A 14,500-nucleotide genomic window follows, 5' to 3' on the forward strand; every position below is an offset into this window, starting at 1 on the left:
ACTTGTGGTTGTATCTTGCCCAGAACCTTTGTGGGATTTATAAAAATGCAACTGCCTCACTGGTGGCCATGCCCATGAGTGCCCTCTAACTCAACCCTTACAGGCCAAAATCATTTCAAAGGGGCATTTTTAAACGAAAAGGGAGATCCTGGCATGAGCACACACGGTCACAGATCAATATGTACAACACTGATTAAGTTTATTTATTTTCATCTCAAAAGAAGTTGCACATAACAGGATCAAATTAGCACCTTGTCTCTTTGTGTTTCTTTTTACTTTCTCTGTAGTACCTGAAGAGAAGACTCATCCCACCCTCCACTGCTCCACCTATCTCATCCACGTAATGTGGGGCAGTATCACCGGCTTACTGGCGGCTCTGCTGTTGGCGGTCGGACTGCTTCACCTTTGGAAATGCAGAGGTACTGAAATACGGTTATGCAACAACACAGGTTTCATATATGGCAACACATGAGGAAGTGAGGGTTATGAATTATTATCTTTCTACGCTATTGGCAATTTAAAAAAAAAAAAATGTCTCTGTCTCTGCAGAGGCCAGAGAGGCTAATCCAGTCGTTGCAACATATGCTGTTGTCACAAACCACAGGAGGAACAGAGGTACTGCATCTGACTTTATCTTATTTCTACTTTACTTTGGCCCGACTTGCACTCACCTCCTGTGGAGCAGAAGGGAGATAGGCGTCTTTTGGATAGGAGCACAATTTAAGGAACACAAATTGGTTATCATGCACCTTTATTCAGATAGTCCACCAACCTGTGTGTTTTATGCATGCAGAGCGAGACTTTGCTCTGGTTTCCACAGACTCCTACCACAGACTTTCTTTGACTGGTGCACTGCCTCTCAGTCCATCTCAGGCCAAGTTTTGTTTCAGACGCTTGTGATAACTTTAGCTTCGCTGATACAAACCACATGAGAAAACCACAGACAGAAACAGGTCAGGGGCCCCTCACCAGGCACCTGCATGCACGTAGCTTTTCTCACACAGGACAAGAGGTCACATATAGGCTAAATACGTGCCCTCCTTCACTTACTACTGTTTGTGCTGAATCATGTATTGGCCCTGCTGTTGTGTTCTGGATCAATATGACCCATTTCAGCTTTTTTACTCACCGGAAAGTTTTAGATCTTTGAATCCCATGAGCTGATGGGCAGGCTTTTCGAATGGATTTATTTTATTTTATTTATTTATTTATTCAGAACTCATTTTCTGTTTTGTTTGGGTAGTTTTCTGATCATTTCTAGCATATTTTTGCTAATTTTGTGGCCATATTTTCCTTTTTTGTCACCAATATCTTGCAGATTTTTGAGTTGATCATATTTTTTCCCTATTGCTTTGAAAGAGATCAAGTGACTTGCCTCATGTTTCAAAGGGTTATTGATATTTCTTTCAGCACCATGCAGTCTCGGCTTGCCTCGGTTAGTGTAATAAATATCTATATAAATTATCATCATCATTACTACCTTTATTTAAAGCTTGAAGGAACAGTGAGAGTCTTGGCTCTTAGTTTGGGACGGTTATTGAAAGGTTTCTATAATAGTTTGGAGAAAGTGTGTGTATACTGTGAGGCCATTAACTCATTAAACTGCACTGTGCTGCTGGTTTCAGGGAGGGGCCGTGTTTCGAACCCCTACGACGTCAGCACTGTGTACGAATGAGCGCGGTAGTGCGGTTGGAGAGGTCACCGAGGCTGCCAGTGATGCCAGCCAAATCAGAAAGGACGGGTTCCATTCACCATCAGTCGTCATCTCACCTCCTCGTCTGATTGGCCCAACCATCAATGCATCATCAGGGCTGAAGTAAATCTCTTAAACAGCAAAATGCACTCAAGACACTGACTGACGAAATCTGCCTCTCGGTGAGGTTTTCTGAGACGAAACCAGCCTCCACTTTGCCGTTACAGCTTCCCCTTTCACTACCTTTCCTACATCTCTTTTCCTTTTGTTGTCCTGGGTTTCTATTTTCAGTTCAGCTCTGATGCTCTTTTCTCATGGGACACATATGCAACTTTGACACATTTTCACTTTCACATCTTCAGGTTGATTCTTAACTTATATTATAATCGTTTGAGTTTGTCATGTGCGTGTCCGTTTCAAGAAAAGAAGATTCTCACAAGTGAAGGCAGATTTAGATATTTGTTTTGTGGGGTTTTTTTTTGTACACAAGTGTTTATATTAACAGTACACTCACAGAGCGTGGAAGGTGTCTGTTTCACCGACCACAGAGTCTCTGTCTCTCTGAATAGAACCAGTGAGAATCAGCCGAGTCATTTACCCAGGGCTGAGTATAAACCTGCTGTGTATGATGCCTATAGCTGAACAAATGGCATCATGGGAAGGATCAAACAGTGACAGGTGCTGTTGAGGTTCAGCTTCCTCCAGAGAGGCAGCAGAAATGTGAACCACTGGTTTATACGGAGCATAGCTGAGTTGACTGATGCTGCTGTTTCATCCACCACTGAATTAAAGTTGAACTGCCACCCCACTAGCAGTTTAGTTATTTATTTATCTAGTTATTTCTGAGGAGAATTTTACTGTTTCATGGTCTAGATCAGTGGTTCTCAATCTCAACTGGTGTCGCCTCAGGCCCACATTCATCTTTAGTCATTCAGTCGCCGTCCACATATCGGTTTTTGGGGCATAATACCATTTTTCTGACTTCCCCAGACTGAGACAAGATGTTGGACACCATTTCCACCTCTGTGCGTCCAATGGTTCAGTTCCTATGGGTAGCATTTCACCACTGAATTCCTTCAAGAGCCGTTCAATTTAACAATGCACAATGGAAAGTGAAGAACTCCACAATGTTTTACTGGAATACAATGTTAACTTTAGAAAACCTATGTGGAATTCCCTTTATTTCTTTTTTCCAAAAGAGCACCAGCAAACTAGAGTGTGGATGCTTGTGTGAACCTGACGGCTCTGACCGGGTTTGGACAAATATTTAGTGAATTTAGTGATATTTTAGTGAAAAATGACAGACCTACTGTCTGCTCTGGGCAACTTGCTGTACAGTGCTGGAGTTTACATGATGACACTGAAGGCAGCACACAGCATCCATTTGCTTTTTTTTTCAACACCAGGAATTTCAAAAGCAAAAGCAGCAATTTCAAATTTTAAAAATGTATATATTTTATATTTTATAGTATTTTTACATGTATTTTTTCACATTTTGAATATAATGTATTTTATTTAGATTTTATTTTATTTTATTGTGGGACCCACATATAGTTAGTGAACCTGCATGTCTGTGGTCCATTCGAAATCCTTAATTGCCACCCAACAAGGGAAAAAAATGGTACATCAGTATATAGTATATATACAGTTTGAGGACTGCCGCATGTTTACCAAATCCATATGAAGACAAAGCAATGATGAAGGCTTGTAAGGCTTTGCTGTGACTCCATTGTTGGGATTATTTATTCACAAACACAAAATATTATCAAGTATCAAGTGTGATATTTTAAAGGAGCCTCATGTCAATAAGGCAAAACAACTAAATATGTCAAATATTCAAAACACTGAGTAACATAACAACTATAGTAGTAAAAAAAAAAAAAAAAAAAGCATATATACATTTATTTATTTATTTATTTTAAAAAAGGCACTTCATATGGAAATGTTTGTCAAATGTATGTCAGAAATCGTTATTTGAGAAGTTGTTTCATGAAGTGAAAGTCAAGAGCCCACAGACGACGAGCAAGGAGACAAGGATTGAGGGTTGACTGAGGACTGAGATTCAGCTCGGCTGTGACTTCCTGCTAAAGATCTTCATCGCTCTCTGATTCATCAGGCTGACTGACATCCAGTTTCTGCATCTGTTCATTGGAGTTCTTCAAACTTCCCAGGAGGTTTTCTTGGTGTTGATCTGACTGAAGCTCTGTTTCCGGTCTGGAGTTTTGGTTTCCTCGCTGTATTTCAAGGTCGGCGCTGATTTGCTTTCTTCCTCCTTTTTGTATTCTATCAATTTGCCTTGCTATTGACGTCAGTTTTTCCTCTGTCTTCTGTATCTCTTTATCAAGTTCTGCCTTCCTCTTGTCCAGATTCAAATTTAGCTCGTCCTCGTCCCTCTGTCTCTCAACCTCCTCCAGTAGCATTTCGAGCTCATCACTCTGATTTTCCAGTTCCTTCTGCTGTCCCATCAGTGTGGAAAGTGCAGTTTCTTCATGTCTCTGTTCATTCTGCTTCTCTTGTAGCTCATGTGTGTCATTGAGGTTGCTCTTCCCCAGTAGCTGTGCAAGTTCATCCACACTCATTTGGCCTTTTTCTCTCTGAGGTTCATCTGACTGAAGCTCTGTCTCTTGTCTGAGCTTTTGGTTTTCTGTTCCTGCTGCCTCTTGCTGTACTTTGAGATCAGTCTTCTCTCTCTCCGTCTGTATCGCTTCCCTTCTGACTGACTGAGGCTTCCCTTCTGTCCCCCTCTGTTTCTGTGGCTCCTCTAACTTCTCTTTGATTTGCTGCTTCTCTATGTTCATCTCCTCTTCTGTCACTCTGACAACTTCATCATCTGTCCTCTCCTGTGCCTTCTCCATCTTTGGAGGCTGTTTCTCAAGTTCTGCCTTTTTCTTGGCTTGATTTGTTTCAGCCTCTAAAGGAAGCTTTTTGTTTTCATCTTTCTCTGTGTCTCCGTTCTGCGTGTCAAGGTCTGTCTTCTTTGTCTCTGTCTCTCTTATCTCCCTGTCCACTGAGAGAAGCTTCCTCCTATTCCCATCCCTCTCTCTCTCTGTCTCCTCTAGTTGGGGTTTGATCTCTTGTTCCCCATTATTACCCACCAATTTGTTAAGTTTCTTCTCCTGGTGTTTCCCGGCATTCTCTTTCTTTTGTAGTTCATCCTCAAGTTTTTCCTTCTCCAGATCCTTCATTTTATGTCTTTCTGCTGTGAGCTGCTTCTGGTTTCCTTCTCCCTCCATGAGAAACTCATCTTCTGTGTTGTTAGTTGTAGATTTGGTCTTTCTCTCTCTTTCTCTCTTTTCAGAGCCATCCTTAATGTGCATCTCGAGTTCTGTGTGAATATCAAAGTAGAAAGCTTGTTAACTCGATTACATTTTGTTTGTTTGTTGGTGTAATAATGAATATTTTTTGTGTAATGAAATCCTTTACATCAGTGTAAACATTAGAGCTGAGATAGAAACCTGACCTTGAAAAACAATGAAAACAAATGATATCCTGACTTACTTGTTTTGTTACGTTTCCATTTGCACACAACAAAGACGAGAGCAACAACACACAGGAAGACAACAGACACACCAATGGCAACAAGAACAGCAGGGTTAGAAGGAACCATGAAGAAATCATCTGAAATGATAAAACACAGAAGAGCAGCTTTTTTATAAAACTAAAGTAATAAAGTTCCTGTGTGATAGATTCATCAAAACCCCCCTGACCTGGGACGTGGATGTGTGTGTCCCTGCTCTGGTTGATGCTGAGCTGCTGAACCCTGCAGGTGAAGCTGTTGCTGTGGCTCTTCTCCACAGTCACTCTGCTGCTGACAGTATAGAGGCCATCAGGACCTCTGACTGTCTCTGGAGCTCCAGCAGAGAGGAGCTTTCCCTCAGCGTCCAGCCAAAACAGCTCAGGCTCTGGGTACCAGCCTTTACTTTCACACTCTAAAACCACTCCACTGCTGCTTTTGGTCATGTTGAGGACAGGAGAGGAGGCAGCACCTGATGAGGAAGGAGAGGAGGAGGGATTTCACACAGTGTAAGACTGATACCACACAGCATAAAATCATCAAAGTCAGAGTAAGTACATTGGCTCAGTAACAGAGTACACTGCTTGTATAACTTACCCACTTAAGTGCTGTTTCACGATATTCAGACATTTTTCAGTTAAAGAGTGTCCATTCACTCAAATATTTAATATGTGTAATATAATCCTTTTCTTCTGAAAATGTACATACTTTGAATGCATAATAATAATTATTGTTTGTCAATTGTACACATGAAAATTTTTTGACAGTGACTTCTGGGTCTTCAAGGACTTATGAGGTGATGAATGACTGTTTGATGATGGAGATATGCACTCAGTAAAGTGTTTACCTGTGCTGAGATATGCTAACCCCACATCACATGGCTGGCCAAATGAAACTTATGTCAGTTCTTAGTGTTAATGCACATAATTGCAGGTAATTCAAGCAAACCGTTAAATGTATGGTTAACTTAGGGAGCATATCTGTTGTTCGCCTTTTTGTGATAGGCCACACCTACCACACCAACAGGTTCCCTTTTGGCCAATCAACATGAAAGGTTAATCAGCTCTTCGTTGCCTCATGACAAAGCTTTCCAAGTATTTTTTCAATGTTACATGAATCCATTTGGTAAATATATGCCTTTTTGTGATACATGAATCAATTTCTTCTGTCACACATTTTTTTATGTTAGTTTAATTAATACAGACCTACCAGTTGACAATGTTCTTGCCAAAATAAAGCTCCTTTTTTGCAATCTCCTCTCTGTAATTCTGGGGCCTCCAATATAATATGTCCAATGTTTGATGTCCCTAGGCTTCAGTCCTCCCCAACAGGGTTATACATGCATTGTGCTATTACAGAAAGCATTTAACTCATCTGTTCCAGTGGAGCTGCTCAGTTTCCAAGAGTAGGTAACAGTGATTTTACTCCCACAGCTTCCATTCATACAGATACAACTCCTAGTGGCAGCACCTGTAGTAATGTGAAGAAGGGGATATGCCAAACAAAACCCCAAAGTCTGGCCACTTACCAACAACAAGCTCGATAGTAGTTTCTGTACCCAGGGAGGGAATGAAGCATTTGTATCTTCCCTCGTCAGAGAGTTTCACCTCAGAGAGTTTCAGTGAAACGTTTCCATGTTTCAGTTTGTCCATGAACAGAGACGTTCTTCCCTCGTATGTTGGGTTTTGGTGAATCAGAAGGTTCGCACCATCTCGCCACATATGGACAAAGCTGGGCTGCAGGTCGGGTCTTGTCCACTCCACTGTCCTGGCAGTGACATCCACGGCAGGTTCCAGATGGCACGGCAAAATGGTGTCATCATCAACTATTGCTACTATTGGCTGAGGTGGACCGATCAGCTGAGGCTGACCTGAGGAAGAAACAGATCAGTTTTAAGTGGTGTTAATAGTCAACAAAAATACTGTATATTAACTAGAAACCTTGTAATAAAATTTTGAATACAGCAGATAGGTGCTTTATACACATTTTTATATCCATATTTTAGTTGGTTGAGTAACAAAGCCAGTTCTGAGTGAGGTTAGACTTCAGTATTGTGGGCCAAACTCAATTAAATCTGTGATGGGAAGAGAATGAAAATCCCACTGACATTGTGCTCACACTCTTAACCCTTTCACGTGTTAATTAAATGGACGGCGCCACCTGTCTGATGGTGTGGAAGGTTTAATAATGGTGGATTGTGATTTCTTCTATAGTCACCATGTGGGTGAATTGTGTTTCTATATGAAAATTTGATTATTGCAAAAGGGATTTCCACAACACATCCTGGACCAACTGGGACGATCAAGTCAGAGAAACTTTGAATGTAATGGTCTTTCTTCTCTTAACAAGTCATTCACGTCAAGATACTACTAGAAAAAGTATTTAAGCCTTAACTGTTTGTCTGGAGCAGCTCCATTTCCAAGGCTACATTCGGTTACAATATGAATGGCTGCACATCTGTTCATGTAAAGCAGGGCTACACCAAGTCCTTCCTTGGATGGGTAAAGGTAAAAAAAAAAATAAAACACAATGAACAAACATGCACTTACCAACTTTAAGCTCCATGGCTGTTTCTTTGCCCAGTGAAGGGATGAAGCACCTGTATTTTCCCTCATCAGAGAGTCTCACGTCAGAGAGTTTCAGTGAAACGTCTCCGAGCTTCAGTTTGTCAGTGAACAGAGACGCTCTTCTCTTGTATGTCGGGTTTTGCTGAACTAGAAGTTCATGACCGTCACGCCACAGATACACAAATCTGGGCTGCAGGTCGGGTCTCGTCCACTCCACTGTCATGGCAGCAGCGTCTACTGCAGGGTCCAGTTTGCACGGCAATATGATGTCATCACCAACTATTGCCACTATTGGCTGAGATGAACCAATCAACTGAGACTGACCTGGGAAGACAGAGATATTATTTTGCGGTGAGAATTAACTGAATAGGTTAAACCCTATAAGGCTGTTTGTCCGCCAACAAACTCTCTTAGCATCATCGTCTTTTCCACTTAAACTGAACCGAACATGTCTTCCAGTCCATATGGCCACATGGGTCGTTTGTTCCAACCCACTAATACAACCCCAAGGACCATTTCCTGAGCGATCCAGCCATTAGTTCCTCCCTAACCCTAACCACTAAAAATATTTGGTTAAGGTTAGGAAATGGTTATTGTTAAGGTAAGGGAAAGGCTTGTTGTAATGGTTAAGGTTATAAGGGTTAAGGGTACGAAACGAGCAAACAGTCACTAATATTAGCTGAGTAACATTACCAACCCCTAAAACGAACACTGCTTTGGTTGGGATTTTAACCTGGACTGGCTGAGTGAGAGGTGTTTTGATTGACCCATCCACCACCCCACAACCCCACCAACCTTCTAAAAATGACATGGTCGCTCCTTTAGTGCTACACCACAGTGTCGTTATTTACAGGAACAATCGCTTGACTTTAAAATGCAACTAAAGATCATAATAAGCTGCTGTACAAATGATCGAAGGGGGTTGTTTTTTGCTGGAGGACAGTCTAAAAATGCAATTATAAATGTAAATTCTGGTATGTTGGCTGCAGTTTCTGTATATCTAACGCAAACTTTGTTAAAGCTTGATGCTCTTGTGCCAAAATTTGAAATACCGGTGTAGCAGTTTAGTGTTTTTGTGGCTGAGCTGGTCTGGAGAAAGTGAGGTACCACAGTTTTCTGGTTCAGAAATAAACCCAATAAAGCCTAGAACTTGAAGAAAGGCATTCTCGGTTTTCTCATTAGCCTATCTAGACGTTACAATTCATGTGTGCCTTAGTTATGAATTAATTTGTATTTATAATTGTATTTATACTTATAAGGTGACTCCCTGGTGCAGAAATGGACAGCATCATTTAACAGTACAGGTGCAGGTCACTTACCTGCACAGGTGTGTGTTAGAAGAAGAAACACCGAGGTGCTGAAGACACTGAGCTGAGATTTAACAGGCAGTCCTTTCTTCGCATGAACCATGCTTGACTTCTGGAAACTGACAGAAACTAGTTTTAATGGAAATCATCAATAATAAACACTGTACAATGTGTTAAATCAATTTCTTTTGAAGCAGTCAGACTAAGACTAAAGAACCTAAGCACATAATAATTACATAAAACATAAATAAAAAATAACAGGAAAGTTAAGAGGTGTACTGACATAAAACTGAGAGTTTTACTCATAAATGTTTGTGCTGTGGTGACAGAACCTCAGAACTGGACTGAAATAAAAACTGCAGGAAATAAGTCACGTAGCCTACATCTCTGGTCCATTTGGGCAAAAATATTTTGTCAGAATAAGCCTTCACTGTTTATTTGTGCATTTATACAACTCTTCTTGAATTTAATTTAATCTATCAATGTGCATTGAACATTCTTGCCCTGGGTAACCTATCAAACAGCGCCCTCTACTGGTCAGTCCTTCGTGCATTTTCAGGTCTGCGTTTATCCCCGGAATTCTTTATGAATTAAACTGAAATATATCCTGAAATGGGAACATTTCAAACCTAACACTGACACAGTGTTGAAAAACGAACCAGATCATTTTATGTGGGTCTTTCACCATGAAATATGAACAGAGTCTGAGAACAACAGGTTACTTTCACTTTTATTTGCTGAGAGACAAGGCACTCTTGTTTTCGACCACACAGAATCACTTGGAAGCTCTTTAAATTCATTAAATACTGCTGAAATTCCAATTTCAGTTATTGGATATCATATTTCATGCATATACAGCTCTGAGTATGATTAAATAGCTGAGGTTCACAGAAGACGTTCGACTTTGACTTTTATTCCAACAAATACGCAATACTGGTTTTCTTTTGATTAAAACGTAGGCGAATCATGTCTAGATATTTAATGTATTCATAAAAAAACCCACACATACCTGTAGCAACGTCTCACAGAGTAATAGAGAGTCACGGAGAAAGGAAAACCATGGGGTCAAAGTCGTCAATAAAAAAAAAAAAAAAAAAAAAAAGCTATACAACAAAGTAAAGGACACTCCTCCTGCTGACCTGCACAGGCGGGAAGGTTTGCTTTGTTTTTATTTTCCTGTCTGTCTGCTGCAGCCCAGATTAATGTGCATGTCTGGATTTTGGACTAAAACAATACATTAATACTGAAAACATGCATGAACACTGCTGAGTGTATTTGTTACTTTACGATTTTGTGGATGTGTAAACAAAAAAAAGTTGGACTTTGACTCGTTTCAGCCCAGGTGCTGATATTTGGGTTCTGAAGCCACTGACAGCTTCTTATTTATTTATTAATTCAGTGCAACTATTATCTTACAGCAGAATTACGGTTGTTCCCATGGATGTTTATTATTCTCAGGTATCATAAAAACATTGAAACCGCCACTTTGAAACTAAAACTCTCCATTAAATCCTATGTAACTTAAATTCTCAGCTCCTCGGTAAAGAGTGGTCCATGGCGTTCAGTGGCAGGGAAACTCAGGGATCCATGAAAGCCTTTAGATACATAATAAAACTGCACACAACATGAGGGCAAAACATAGAGTTCAAATAAAACAGTCTCTGTAGCTGCGATCACTGAAGAGCCTTTATCATACTGGCAGCTGATGACATGACCGCCAATATCAACATCGGCCATAATAAATATAGCAGGATACAGACTCATAACCCGTATGTTGCTGAACTTTGGACTTGCCCGTTGCCAGGTAACCGATACTGAATATCACTATCATAAAATACTACAGGCACCAATCACATCGAAAGCCTACGAAACATCAGCACTACAGTGTGACTTTGTTCCCAGTGAAGAGGAAGCGTTCATCTAAGAGTCAGTACAGCCGATTACCTGCAGGGGGCAGAGTAATAACTTATATTCGGAATTATAACACCTGTCAACCCTCAATAAGGTGAAAGACAAAAACAGAAACAAAGAGATGAGGAGGGATCTCAGATGCAGTTTTAGGTTTTACTGCTTCAGCGTCATTTAAAATGATAATAATCAGATCATAAAGAAGAGCTAAACTGATGTAAATGCTGCGGTTTCCTCCACCACTGAAGAAAATACAAGCTGCTGCCCCTTGACGAGAACTATGTCAGGACTAGACATAAGACATAATGAAGGTATATTGAGTCATATTATTCATTTACAATGACCCACATTCTGTGTATTTAATCATACACAAACAAAACAGTTGCCTGAAGTTCACAAAGAAAACTTGATAAAGAGCAGAACAGCATTACATGAATTCTCACCAAGGAACGATGTAACTATTAATGTAAATTATTGCAACATTACATAAACAGAAAACACTAAGCAATGTAGCCAAAAAATAAAAAATAAAAAATAAAATACATGACAACTGTAAGTGACAAGCGTCTTCTTTCTCCTGTCACTCTGCTTTTTGCTTCCAGGATCTTAATTCAAGAGCACAGAAATGCTTTATCAAGAGTTTCAAACACACACACACACACACACACATACACACACACACACACACACACACACACACACACACACACACACACACACACACACACACACACAGTTCGGCAGTGACTTCCTGCTAAAGATCTTCATCACTCTCTGATTCATCTGGCTGACTGACATCCAGTTTCTGCATCTGTTCATTGGAGTTCTTCAAACTTCCCAGGAGGTTTTCTCGGTGTTGATCTGACTGAAGCTCTGTTTCCAGTCTGGAGTTTTGGTTTCCTCGCTGTATTTCAAGGTCGGCGCTGATTTGCTTTCTTTCTTTTCCCCTGATTTCTATATCAATTTGCCTTGCTATTGACGTCAGTTTTTCCTCTGTCTTCTGTATCTCTTTATCAAGTTCTGCCTTCCTCTTGTCCAGATTCAAATTTAGCTCATCCTCGTCCCTCTGTCTCTCAACCTCCTCCAGTTGCATTTCGAGCTGATCTCTCTGATTTTCCAGTTCCTTCTGCTGTTCCATCAGTGTAACAACTACAGTTTCTACATGTTCATTGTTCAGTGTGAGATTGACGTTGCCCTTCTCCAGCAGCTGCATGAGTTCAGCCTCAATCACCTGGCCTTTTTCTCTCTGAGGTTCATGTGACTGAAGCTCTGTCTCTTGTCTGAGCTTTTGGTTTTCTGTTCCTGCTGCTTCTCGCTGTACTTTGAGATCAGTCCTCTCTCTCTCCGTCTGTATCGCTTCCCTTCTGACTGACTGAGGCTTCCCTTCTGTCCCCCTCTGTTTCTGTGGCTCCTCTAACTTCTCTTTGATTTGCTGCTTCTCTATGTTCATCTCCTCTTCTGTCACTCTGACAACTTCATCATATGTCCTCTCCTGTGCCTTCTCCATCTCTGGCGGCTGTTTCTCAAGTTCTGCCTTTTTCTTGGCTTGATTTGTTTCAGCCTCTAAAGGAAGCTTTTTGTTTTCATCTTTCTCTGTGTCTCCCCTCTGCATGTCAAGGTCAGTCTTCTTTCTCTCTCTTATCTCCCTGTCCACTGAGAGAAGCTTCCTCCTATTCCCATCCCTCTCTCTCTCTGTCTCCTCTAGTTGGGGTTTGATCTCTTGTTCCCCATTATTACACACCAATTTGTCAAGTTTCTTCTCCTGGTGTTTCCCGGCATTCTCTTTCTTTTGTAGTTCATCCTCAAGTTTTTCCTTCTCCAGATCCTTCATTTTATGTCTTTCTGCCGTGAGCTGCTTCTGGTTTCCTTCTCCCTCCATGAGAAACTCATCTTCTGTGTTGTTAGTTGTAGATTTGGTCTTTCTCTCTCTTTCTCTCTGTTCAGTGCCATCCTCATCGTGCATCTTGAGTTCTGTGTGAATATCAAAGTGGGAAGCTTGTTAACTCTATGACGTTTTGTTTGTTGGTGTAACAATGAATATTTTTTGTATAATGAAATCCTTCACATCAGTGCAACCATTAGAGCTGGGATAGAAATTTGACCTGGAAAAACAAAGAAAAAAAATGAAATTCTGACTTGCTTGTTTTGTTATGTCTCCATTTCCACACAACAAAGACGACAGCAACAACGCACAGAAAGACAGCAGACAAGCCGACGGCAACAGGAACAGCAGGAGAAGACGTGAAGAAATCATCTGAAATGATAAAACACAGAACGGCATGACATTTAAATAAAACTAGACACCAGCTGTCAAAAAACTTATAAAGTGTCCATGCTATAAATTTTCACAACCCTTCAGACCTGGGAGGTGGATGTGTGTGTCCCTGCTCTGGTTGATGCTGAGCTGCTGAACCCTGCAGGTGAAGCTGTTGCTGTGGCTCTTCTCCACAGTCACTCTGCTGCTGACAGTATAGAGGCCATCAGGACCTCTGACTGTCTCTGGAGCTCCAGCAGAGAGGAGCTTTCCCTCAGCGTCCAGCCAAAACAGCTCAGGCTCTGGGTACCAGCCTTTACTTTCACACTCTAAAACCACTCCACTGCTGCTTTTGCTCACATTGAGGACAGGAGAGGAGGCAGCACCTGATGAGGAGGGAGAGGAGGGATATGGAATGGAAATGTTACATGACATTTGCAACTGCGCCCAGGAAACTATGTATGTTAATGTAAGTCAATGTAATTTTCCCCAAGGTGTGTGTGTGTGTGTGTGTGCCTTTTAAAGTAATGATTGTGCCGTGTGTAAGTGTTCAGTAAAAAAAAGCATACACAATCAGAATTTGTCCACTTACCAACAACAAGCTGAACAGTAGTTTCTCTACCCAGTGTAGGAATGAAGCATCTGTATTTTCCTTCATCAGAGAGTTTCACTCCAGAGAGTTTCAGTGAAACGTCTCCATGTTTCAGTTTGTCCCTGAACAGAGACGTTCTTCCATCGTAGGACAGGTGTTTCATAGACACAACCTCCACACCATCACGCCGCCACACATGGACAAAGCGGGGCTCCAGGTCGGGTCTCATCCACTCCACTGTCCTGGTAGTGACATCCCTGGCAGGCTCCAGGTGACACGGCAAAGTGACGTCATCACCAAGTATCACCACTATTGGCTGAGGTGGACCAATTAGCTGATACTGACCTGGGAAGAAACAGGTTTGTTTTGTATTCCTTCCTTTGAGAACTGACAGAGATGATTCAGCTCTGTAAGGGTTTGTTTTCATCACAACACACTCAAGGCAGCGCTGTTTGTTGATGTTTTTTTTTTTTTTACTTGGGCTCAGTGGAAATGAAAAATGAAGTGCTAATCATTGCTGCTGCTCATGGTGTGCACCTACTGAAAGCTGACAGTATATGACATTTAAAGTGTTCTGCACCGAGCTGATCTGACTGTGGTTCTCCAGGACATTAACGAAGGCTGAGCTACAAGACTGCAGCCAAAATGGTCGCATAGCATGCCTT

The 14,500-nt window shown here is 41.2% G+C and overlaps 1 protein-coding gene across 1 annotated transcript; it reads right to left on the minus strand.

The window, feature by feature from the left end:
- Positions 1-3,431: 3,431 nt before the first annotated feature.
- LOC115376873 (selection and upkeep of intraepithelial T-cells protein 6-like) lies at positions 3,432-10,115 on the minus strand. The gene is made up of 8 exons (XM_030076688.1): positions 10,091-10,115; positions 9,094-9,200; positions 7,757-8,098; positions 6,736-7,077; positions 5,401-5,679; positions 5,192-5,311; positions 3,964-5,018; positions 3,432-3,861 (listed from the first exon to the last, which is right to left on the minus strand). Exons 2-8 carry the CDS (start codon positions 9,182-9,184, stop codon positions 3,778-3,780), a joined length of 2,313 nt encoding a protein of 770 aa, XP_029932548.1. The 5' UTR covers positions 9,185-9,200; positions 10,091-10,115; the 3' UTR covers positions 3,432-3,777.
- Positions 10,116-14,500: the final 4,385 nt, after the last annotated feature.

This window comes from Myripristis murdjan, chromosome 18 (genome assembly GCF_902150065.1).
Source record: "Myripristis murdjan chromosome 18, fMyrMur1.1, whole genome shotgun sequence".
In the NCBI taxonomy this organism is placed as follows: Eukaryota; Metazoa; Chordata; class Actinopteri; order Holocentriformes; family Holocentridae; genus Myripristis; species Myripristis murdjan.

Excerpts from the sequence above, each read along its gene's own strand:
- LOC115376873 (XM_030076688.1), bottom strand. The coding sequence starts at position 9,184 with ATGGTTCATGCGAAGAAAGGACTGCCTGTTAAATCTCAGCTCAGTGTC. Across the intron at positions 5,312-5,400 it reads CACACACATCCACGTCCCAG|ATGATTTCTTCATGGTTCCT; the intron begins GTCAGGGGGGTT and ends TTATCATTTCAG. Across the intron at positions 5,019-5,191 it reads ATGGAAACGTAACAAAACAA|AACTCGAGATGCACATTAAG; the intron begins GTAAGTCAGGAT and ends ATATTCACACAG.